Here is a 10,787-nt window from a genome sequence, read left to right on the forward strand (position 1 = left end):
ATTTAAAAAGTGAGGACAATTTGTCATTTGATGGAATTTTTAAGTGTCTTTTAAGTGTCAGCTACTTTTCAAAACTTTAATTTTGTGGACTCTTGCCATCTTAGAACATAATGTATTGGCTGTCTTTATTCTACTTAACATCATTTATTTGCTAAGATTTTTTTTTCAGTCTTGCTTTAAAGCACACCATTGTATTGCAGTGTGCCCAAGAGTATAAACATCTTCCTGAATCTCTTTATCCACATACTTATAATCCCAAAATGAGCTTGGATATCAGTGCAGTACAAGATGGCAGACTTTGTAATAACCGACTACTCTCAGCTGATGTGACAACGAAGGATGATGAGGTAGATGATATGGATGATACATGTACCCCCTCTTTAAGCTGAATGTACAATCGTATATTGCTATGAAACCTTATACTGGGCTTGGTTTGAGAAATGGTAATTTTTCTCCTTCAATAGCCAGATCATTTGCCCGTAGAAGAAAATGATATAGACAGTATGACCACCAGTAATAAAGAATCAGCAACATCAAATGGAAATGGAAGGAATGACTCTAAAGGAGGTAAAATATTTTAAATTACAAACAAAAAAATTTATAAATATGTATCTTTAATATGGAATGCTTCCTTTGCATCAGATGGACAAATAAAAGTTTTTTTCTATGTTGCTAAATACAAGCATATATTTGAGGATTGAATTGAGGTTCCATGCCAATCATTAAGTAATAGTTAACAAAGCTTTAAGTGATTTAAGTGTGAAACCTGTGAAATGTGTGGAACTAGGTATTTTACAGAGTTAGTGTGACACAGCCCTATTCTATTAAAGGTAGGTGGAGTTGGTAATTTTTTAAACATTTGTCCTTTGGTTCAGTTCCTTTCAGTGACTTTCAAAAAGTTTTATTATGTGCACAATATATTTTAACATAATTTCACATGGTTTTAAAGGTACAGAAGGAGGTGTGAAAAGTTTGTCCCACCCTTCTGATGTTATTTTCTTATGGAGCCTTCTAGAGCTGTTTTATGCGTACAATCAAACGTGTTTTCTGGGACTTCCCTGGTGGTGCAGTGGTTAAGAATCCACCTGCTAATGCAGGGGACATGGGTTCGAGCCCTGGTCCGGGAAGATCCCACACGCCGCAGAGCAGCTAAGCCTGTGTGCCACAACGACTGAAGCCCGCGCGCCTGGAGCCCGTGCTCCGCAGCAAGAGAAACCACTGCAATGAGAAGCCTTTGCACTGCAACGAGGAGTAGACCCCGTTCGCCACAACTAGAGAAAGCCCGTGTGTGGCAACAAAGGCCCAACACAGCCAAAAATAAATAAATAAGTTTTCTCCTTCCCCACTTTTAAAAAAATACATAAATACTGAACTATTGTGTATTCTGTTTTATACTTTGATCCTGATCTTTTTATTTAACAGTCCTACCTGTGGAGTGTCTTTATTAGTACATAGGATCTTTTTCAGTCATTTTCCCTTTTTTTGGCAACTGTATAGTAGTCACAGTATGAATGGCCCACTTTATTTAGCCAGTTCCTTGTTGATGGGAATGTAGTTTATTTCTAATGTCTTGCTGTTATAAAGAGTGCAGCGTTGAATAACCGTATATCTATAGGTGTCCTCTTTTTAATGGATTAATATTTTCTATTTTTCTCACCCTACCATAGCTTTCCCTGTCTATGATTTACCTGTTTAGTTAGTCCCACTCTGTTCATTCCAGAAATCTTTTATTTAGTACCTACTTCAATGTTTAGTCTACAAGGAAACCAAAGATAAGTATGTTGTGGTCTGTGTTTTTGAGGACCATATGGGAAAATCATAAATGACTGTAATGCACCTCGGTGTAGTACAGAACATGAGAGGGTCAGAAGCAGGCAGGGAGCTCTACAAAAGGATGATGACTGTGGGTCTTAGCACAGTGTCTGCAAAGGGCTTCCTGATTATTTACAGTCCTCGTAGTAAGGGTTGCCTTTCTGTTCTGCAGGATTCATAGTCTTAGTACATTACTATAGCCTAGTATCTGATAAATGTCAAGTTAATAAATTTATGTTCAACCAAGTCTAGACAAAATAGTTAATGTGACTAGGGCATGATAGAAAGGAGAAACTTACCTTGATTGGTGTATTTGTGTTTGTTTCAAGCTCTGACACAGACCTTGGAGATGAGAGAGAACTTTCAAAAACAGCTGCAGGAGATAATGTCTGCAACTTCACTAGTGAAACCCCAAGGGCAGAGGACTTCCCTTTCAAGAAGTGGTTGTAACAGTGCCTCTTCAACCCCTGACAGCGCTCGCTCTGCCCGCAGCGGACGAAGTAGAGTCCTAGAGGCACTGAGGTCCGTACCTGTCGCTGATGGCAGAATAGCTTTTCCTTCCTCCCTCCCTTCCTTCCTAACTTCTTCCTTCTCTTGTTCCAGGCAGGTCTTAGAATTCTTACTTGGGGACAGGAAGCAGAGATTTATTCCATACGAAGCAACTGCTTCCAGTGAGGCACGATTAATACATTTTATTATCTCCCCTGAGAAAGAAATGATTTTAAGATCCAGTTTGCCTTGTTTGAAATGGATTCAATGGATAGTCCCCTCAGTTCTTAGTATTAGAATTAAATAATATTGGTATTAAACAGTAAGTGCATATATATATTTGTATATATATATTTAAGCAGTTATTTCTTATTGGAACTACATGTGTTTTGTATTCTCTTTATAAATCTATCTTCTAGGGAAGGTGATTACAGATCTTAGTGTGATGTGACTTAAGTTCAGTAGAATAACTTCATCTTTTCCTTGATAGAAAAATCTCTAATTGTTTGATGAATTATGGTACTTATATCTTGAATTAATTGAACTGTGCATTTATCTACATTAACTGTATATTTCATGAGGCTACTTCTTTTATCTGAGTACTGAGCAAAAATGGTTTTTTGTTTAATAGACCAGATCATGTTTTATCATTTTAGAGAGCCTAAATCTTGTGTCAAAGTCAGAGTAAATAAATATGCTCTGAGAATAAAAGGCCATCTTCCTTGTATTTGAGGCAAATGAACACTTTGGGAGTACCATCAGCTTTGGCAAATTATTTTTACTAAGATTCCATATATATATGGAATTGAAATATTCAGTATACACATTGAAGGAAGATATTGGAATTCTATTTACTTTCCAGTGGAATTGTTACAGTTATACCATAAAAACATGTTTCACCCTAGTTCACTGTAAGGCTGTTCTACCTTAGACTCTGGGAGGTTTGGTTACCAGTAGCCAAAAGGACCTGCTTTTAAGGCAGCCTGTAGATAGTACACTTCCTGTGTAATTATAGTTCTTTCTATTTCCAGTGATAAAAATACAACTATTGACTGGTCAGCAAAGTAACCAGGTTTCTAAACATTACCACGTTACCCTAAGCCTATATAATTAAGAGAAATCCCTTTTTAAAAGCAGTAATCATTTAGAATTTTTTAAAATTTCTTGACAGTAAACTCCCCCTTTGAAGTTTTAAATATATGGACATTCAGTCAAAACATGTGTTTCATTTTCTAGGTAAAACAGATAAGTTTCTGGAAGAAACATTTTAAAAATAAAAAATTTCCCGAAGTTCACTTATTCAATAAGTATTTTCAGGTGCTTACTGTGTGCTAGATGGTGGACATATAAAGGTGAACCACCAATTTACAAGACTTACAGAATTTATGAGTGTGGATTTTGTTATGGCTATCCGTTACTAAAATTGTGACTTTTATTCCTTAGGCAGTCTCGTCAAACAGTACCTGATGTCAACACAGAGCCCTCCCAAAATGAACAAATCATTTGGGATGACCCTACAGCCAGGGAAGAGAGAGCAAGACTTGCCAGCAATTTGCAGTGGCCTAGTTGTCCCACACAGTACTCTGAGCTTCAGGCTGACGTTAAAAAATTGGAGGATTCTCCTTTCCAGGAGCCTTTACATGATTCAGAAATTGCTGAACAGGGTAACGAGAAAGAAATCTATTTAGTTGTTTGTATTAGGTACATGTTGACCTCTTGACAGTAAACAGATAAGCACCTGTGTTTACTGTGGTTCTTTGAATTGTACATGCAAATGAAAAACTCACTAGATGTTTTAAGTTTAAACCCAAACCTTAGATTTGGGTTTAAACTTTAAGAAGTCAGAAAAATAATTATAAATTGAGGTAATTTATCAGTAAATTGAAAAATATATTTTGATTCTTAAATTTGGAAATTTAAGGTTAGGCATTTTTTTCCCTGTACATTTTTCCAGTCCTTTTTGCGTTATGTAGTTAATGCTTTGTTTTTCTTCCAGTCATCTTATTTTCATTTAAGTCTTCTTCTGAATTCCACCCAGTACATACCTACATTTGGAATTGTATGTGTTTCTTTCTGAATTCCCTATTTTTTTCTTCCTTGGACTTTACCTTGAAAACAAAATACTTCCCATCTCTCATCGTTGGTCATTTTCCCCCCTTTCTCTTTCACATGATTATTTCTCTATACTAGATATATAGATTTATCTCTGCTTCTGATTTTCTTCAGGTGTAGAATTGCTCTCATTTTTAAAATTTTGTTTACATTTTACTGGTGAGAGCGTGGTACTTAAAGAAAGGGTTAGGGAAACCCAGAGATAAGCCATTTGCCCTTTTAAAGCTAACTAATTGCATTTAATTATAAGCTCTAGAAATAGGTTACTTCTTTTGCATGTACTTTTTACATTCCAGAATTTGTGTTTAATTTCATCTTAGCTAAGACAGATGAGACTATTTCCCAGGCTTTGTTCTTAGTTGTATTTGGGTAACATCACACTGCAGCATTTTATTGCCCTCAGCTGTCTGTGATCCTGAGAACATATGTGTGACTGAAGCCCCAAAACACCCGATCTCTGAAGAACTGGAAACTCCAATAAAAGACAGCCACCTGATCCCTACGCCTCAAGCCCCCAGTATTGCCTTCCCCCTAGCCAACCCACCTGTGGCTCCACACCCTAGAGAAAAGGTTCGTTTATCCTTAGTTTGGTGATAAGGCTTTTAGATATTGCTCTGATGCTGCATTCAGAATTTATTGATATCAATATCAAGGGTTTGTCGAATGTTGAAAACTGCATTTCTTTGCACTCTATTATTATTTCTATATTTGATAACTCAGAAGACTAAGTAAAACGTCACTATAAAAGAACCATAGGCCTGATAACTTTTTTAATGTTAATTTTTTCTAAAACTCTTCCATTCCAGATTGTAACGATAGAGGAGACTCACGAAGACTTAAAAAAACAGTACATATTTCAGTTGTCATCTCTGAATCCTCAAGAACGTATTGATTATTGTCATCTGATTGAAAAACTAGGTACAAGTATTTTACTTAGGTCAAAAATGTCCCGTATAGTAACCTTATTTGGAAGTCAAATGTAGCTAATTATTGATATCATTTGTAAGCTGTGGAAATTGAGATTAAAAAGATGGGTAACTTGCCTCAAGCCATACACTGGGTAGAACTTTGATTTTATAAAGCTCTAATCTAAATCTAAAGTCACTGGGTCATAGGATTTAAATATTTAAAGATTTAAATTGAACCCAACCATTAAGGTTTAAGAATCTTGTGCTGCTTTGAGCGTTTGTTCATTGTTGAAACCTTGGACAAAATCAATGGAATTTTAGACTTAAAATATGATTAAAACTACATTTTTATGAAGTTGAAGGTACAGTGACATCCAGACTGGAGCTCCTCCTCATGTGACATTCTTATTCCACTAGTTGTCAGGCTCTCCATCTGACACCATTCTGAAAGCAGCATACTAGGAAGGTAAACTTTCTAGGAGCTACATTTTAAAGAGTAGAAAGAAAGAGGTGAAATTAATTTTAAATATATATTTTATTTAACCTAGTATATACATAATATTATATTCAATGTGTAATTAGTATAAAATATCAGTGAGATAATTTACCTTTTTTTCTTACTAAGTCTTTGAAATCTGGGATATATTTTACACGTACAGCACATCTCAATTTGGACTGGCTGTGCTTCAGGTGTTCAGTAGCCACATGTGGCTAGTGGCTACTGTATTGAACAAAGCAGCCCTATAGAGTTAAGAACATTACTAGAAAGAACTTAATATGACAGCTTGACCTAGAGAAAACATTAAGAAATAATGGTTGTTTTTAATAGTGGCCCTGAATCATCAAGAAAAGATTAAATGTCATTTAGTGCTATCCTTTTAAGGATGTGGAGAACTATTTATTCTGTCAGTCACAAAATAAATGTGTTATGTAGAGTTAGATATTGATATTAATAATGGAATTTTTACCCATTGTTCTTTTGTCACTGTGATTCTGGGTGAGTTACTCTGTACCTGTGTCCTCATGTGTAAATTGCACATAATAATGGTACGTTAATAGAGTTGTGAGGATTAAATGAGTTAATACTTTCAACTTTCAACAGTCCCTGGCATGTATATAATAAGTGCTCCAAGGGCTTCCCTGGTGGCGCAGTGGTTGCGCGTCCGCCTGCCGATGCAGGGGAAGCGGGTTCGCGCCCCGGTCTGGGAGGATCCCACATGCCGCGGAGCGGCTGGGCCCGTGAGCCATGGCCGCTGGGCCTGCGCGTCCGGAGCCTGTGCTCCGCAATGGGAGAGGCCACGGCAGAGGGAGGCCCGCATACCAAAAAAAAAAAAAAAAAATAAGTGCTCAAAAAGTCTTGTTGCTATTATTATTAGAGTAAAGCATGAGTGGAGTTCCATTGTTTTGTTGAAATCTTAGAAAGTTCTTGATACCACTCTGCCTAACCTCTAAAGTGTGATCAAAAGCCATGCTTTACATAAGCTTACATTTACTTATGCCTTCTTCTGTCCTCAAAGTCAGATTTCATAATACATATCTGAAAAAAGTGTTCAGCTCCCACCTTCTTCATCTCTACTTACCTAGTGTTTTCCTCCCAAGCTTCTGTGTTGTCTACTGACCTTATTTCCACTAAAAGCAGAAGAAAAATGTTTTCTTCTGCTTTTAGTCTGTAGAGTCCCCCTTTGAACAAGGATTTAGTATTGAGAGAGCAAAGAATTTTTGTTATATTAGATCTGATAATGGCATTGTAGCTGTATAAGAAAATTTCCATGTTTTTTAGAGATGCATACTGAATACATAGGGATAGATTAAAATGATATCTGGTGTTTGCTTTAAAATGGTTAAGCAAGAAAAGGGGGTAATTTGAAGTAAGGATGGTGAAATTTTGATAATTTTAGAACCTAGTTAGCCAGTGTATGGGGGTTCATTTTACTGTTTTATCTACTGTTGGATTTTGAATTTTCATAATAAACATTATTTTATTTAAAAAATATATGTAAAGTATGTTAGGGGTTTTGTTTATTGGTGCATTTTGTTTATAAATAATTCCTCTGCATAGTTGAGGTACATTTTCCCTCAGGAAAAGTTAAGAATCAATAAAGTACCTGTTTTTTTCTAATCAAGGTGGATTAGTGATTGAGAAGCAGTGCTTTGATCCCAACTGTACACACATTGTTGTGGGACATCCACTTCGAAACGAGAAGTATTTAGCTTCAGTGGCAGCTGGGAAGTGGGTGCTACATCGCTCCTACCTTGAAGCTTGCAGGACTGCTGGGCGCTTCATGCTGGTGTGTATGCAAATTCATGTGAAGGGTTGTTTTTCTTTAAAAGTAAAGGTCTTAATAACTGATTCCAGCACATAAAATATTAAGCTAATTATTTGAAATATTTTGGTTCCTAACTGACCATCATAGTAATATCTATCATGTACTTTTTGAAGTTTTCAATCAAGATCATTCAGGGATCTTGCCTGTGTAGACAGGTAATCAAGCTGTTAATACATACCTCCTCTGAGACCATGTCCTTCTGTGAAGTTCATCTTACAGTAGGTGAAGCCCAATAATCTATTACCAGTTGCTAAGATATAGTTATCTGTTTCTTAGAAATGTATGCAATATTCTTCTGATTTCTAATTAAAAGCCAGATGTACTTGACTTTCATATGAAGCCAAATTAATCTACATTTACTCCATGCTCATAAACTGATGCTTACTTAGTATTCTCTGTATTTAGAGGAATGGAATGTATAGCTTGTAACTCTTATTAGATTGTGGATTCTTTGAGGACATATTCTAGGAACTCAAAAGTTTGTTGGACTAATTCTCCAGGAAGAAGACTATGAATGGGGAAGTAGTTCCATACTTGATGTTTTGACTGGAATCAGTGTACAGCAACGAAAACTAGCACTTGCAGCAATGAGATGGAGGAAGAAAATCCAGCAAAGACAAGAATCAGGCATTATTGAGGTATTAACGTATATAATTATGTAGGTAGTATAAATGGCATTCGATGTCATGACTAGTCCAGATTTTTTTTTCAGAGAATGTGCTTGACAAAATAAGAATAATTCTATTTGTCTATTATCCCTTGATTGATATACTTAATTTGGACATTCTAAATTGTGCTTAGTGTTGATTCCTAATTCTTCTAATTGTGATCAACAGTAAGATAGATATATATAATGTTGATAGCTCTCTTAAAAATCATTTATATGTGTAAAATGGGACCCATACTATATTTCTTCCAAAGAGTCTTTCTAGCATCCAGTTTCAGGGCTTCTCAACTTGGGGTCCACAGACTCTCCCAAAGGAGTTTTATAGATCAAATTCAGGAAGGCTATATACACTTTGTTTTCGTTTTGTTTTGTTTTGTCTTTTATTGGAGTATAGTTACTTTACAATGTTGTTGTTAGTTTCTGCTGTACAGCAAAGTGAATCAGCCACATATATCCCCTCTTCCTTGGATTTCCTTCCCATTTAGGTCACCACAGAGCACTAAGAGTTCCCTGTGCTATACATTCTGTTCTCATTAGTTATCTATTTTATACATAGTGTATATATGTCAATCCCAATCTCCCAATCCATCCCACGCCCTTGCTTCCCCCATTGGTATCCATACGTTTATTCTCCACATCTGTGTCTCTCTTTCTGCTTTGCAAATAAGTTCATCTATACCATTTTTCTAGATTCCACATATATGCGTTAATATACGGTATTTGTTTTTCTCTTTCTGACTTACTTCATTCTGTGACAGCCTCTAGGTCCATCCACGTCTCTACAAATGACCCAATTTTGTTCCTTTATATGGCTGAGTAATATTCCATCGTATATATGTACCACATCTTCTTTATCCATTCCTCTGTTGGTGGACATTTAGGTTGCTTCCATGTCCTGGCTATTGTAAATAGTGCTGCAATGAACATTGGGATCCAGGAAGGCTATACACTTTGGATGGGGGAAGAAATACATCCTTATTTTTACTAACCTCTAATTGAAAGTTAACATTTCCTTCATTGTAAGTCTAGGCAACAAATCGCAACACAGTACTATGATTTTGCCCCACAGGAATCAGATATTTTTGCTTGCATTATGATTGCAACTTGAAATACTGTTTATGTTTGTCACAACTTTAAAATAGTACATACAGACTTGTGATGGTTTGACTTCATGATGGTGCAAAAGTGATACACATTCAGTGAAAACCATAGTTTGAATTTTGAATGTTGGTCTTTTCTCAGGCTAGCATTATGCAGTACAGTATTCTCTGGTGATACTGGGCAGCGGCAGCAGCCACAGCTCCCAGTGAGCCACGTGATCATGGGATAAACAACCGATACACTTAAAACCATTCTGTTTTTCACTTTCAGTATAGTATTCAATAAATTACATGAGATAGTCAACCACTTTATTATAAAATTGGCTTTGTGTTAGATGATTTGCCCAACCACAGACTAATGTAAGTGTTATGAGCATATTTAAGGTAGGCTGGGCTGGTAAGCTGTGATGTTCAGTAGGTTAGGTGTATTTAAATGCTTTTTTGGGGGGGGGGCTGTGTTGGATCATAGTTGTGGCACATGAGATCTTCATTGAGGCACGCGGGATCTTTCACTGCAGTGCATGGGCTCTCTAGTTGTGGTGCGTGAGTTCCAGAGCATGTGGGCTCTGTAGTTTGCAGCATGCAGACTCTCTCGTTGAGGCATGCAAGCTCAGTAGTTGTGGCACACAGGCTTAGTTGCACCACAGCATGTGGGATCCCTGGGACCTGACCAGGGATTGAACCTGCATCCCCTTCATTGGAAGACAGGTTCTTTACCACTGGACCACCAGGGAAGTCCCTAAATGCATTTTTGACTAAACTGTATTTTCAACCCTTTGATGGGTTTAATATAGAAGCACAACTATTATTATGTCACAAATTTTGAAATATTTTGATACTTTTAAATAAAATGGTTTCTTTTGTAATACTTTATATTTTATTTTGGACATTTATAAAACATTCATATGGTATGGAAATTACATCTCAATAAAGCTGTTATTTTTTTAAAAAGTTATTTAGAGAACAGATCCATAGGTTTTACTAGACTTCCAAATGGGTCCATGGCTCACAAAAAGGTTAAAAACCCGAGTTATATCATCTTTTGTGTTATATTCTGAGTTCTCTGCTGTCTCCAAGTCCCTGTTAGCCTTGATTCCCTTTCTTTTAAAGTAATTCCACTGGCTTCTGTTAATTGTTAATTCTGTACTTAAATATTTTATGTTTCAAATTTGTAAACATTTTCAAGAGAAATATTAACTGGAGGCTTCATCTAATCTAAGAAGCTGTGCTTTAGGCTCTACCTTTTATTACTTGTAAGAAAAAATCCTTTTTGACCCACCTCCTAGAGAAATGGAAATAAAAACAAAAATAAACAAATGGGACCTGATGAAACTTAAAACCTTTTGCACAGCAAAGGATACCATAAACAAGA

At 36.3% G+C, this 10,787-nt stretch overlaps 1 protein-coding gene across 2 annotated transcripts in view; it reads left to right on the top strand.

The window, feature by feature from the left end:
- Positions 1-10,787, top strand: part of TOPBP1 (DNA topoisomerase II binding protein 1) — a 68,280-nt gene that overhangs the window by 44,407 nt on the left and 13,086 nt on the right. For both annotated transcript variants that reach the window (XM_007120564.4, XM_028489708.2), the window contains 8 exons: positions 201-347; positions 465-567; positions 2,142-2,334; positions 3,745-3,965; positions 4,817-4,983; positions 5,220-5,331; positions 7,446-7,609; positions 8,149-8,286. In XM_007120564.4, the coding sequence (XP_007120626.2) occupies positions 201-347; positions 465-567; positions 2,142-2,334; positions 3,745-3,965; positions 4,817-4,983; positions 5,220-5,331; positions 7,446-7,609; positions 8,149-8,286 (1,245 nt within the window). The remainder of the gene's footprint in view (positions 1-200; positions 348-464; positions 568-2,141; positions 2,335-3,744; positions 3,966-4,816; positions 4,984-5,219; positions 5,332-7,445; positions 7,610-8,148; positions 8,287-10,787) is intronic.

Source organism: Physeter macrocephalus, chromosome 1 (genome assembly GCF_002837175.3).
Source record: "Physeter macrocephalus isolate SW-GA chromosome 1, ASM283717v5, whole genome shotgun sequence".
Taxonomy (NCBI): Eukaryota; Metazoa; Chordata; class Mammalia; order Artiodactyla; family Physeteridae; genus Physeter; species Physeter macrocephalus.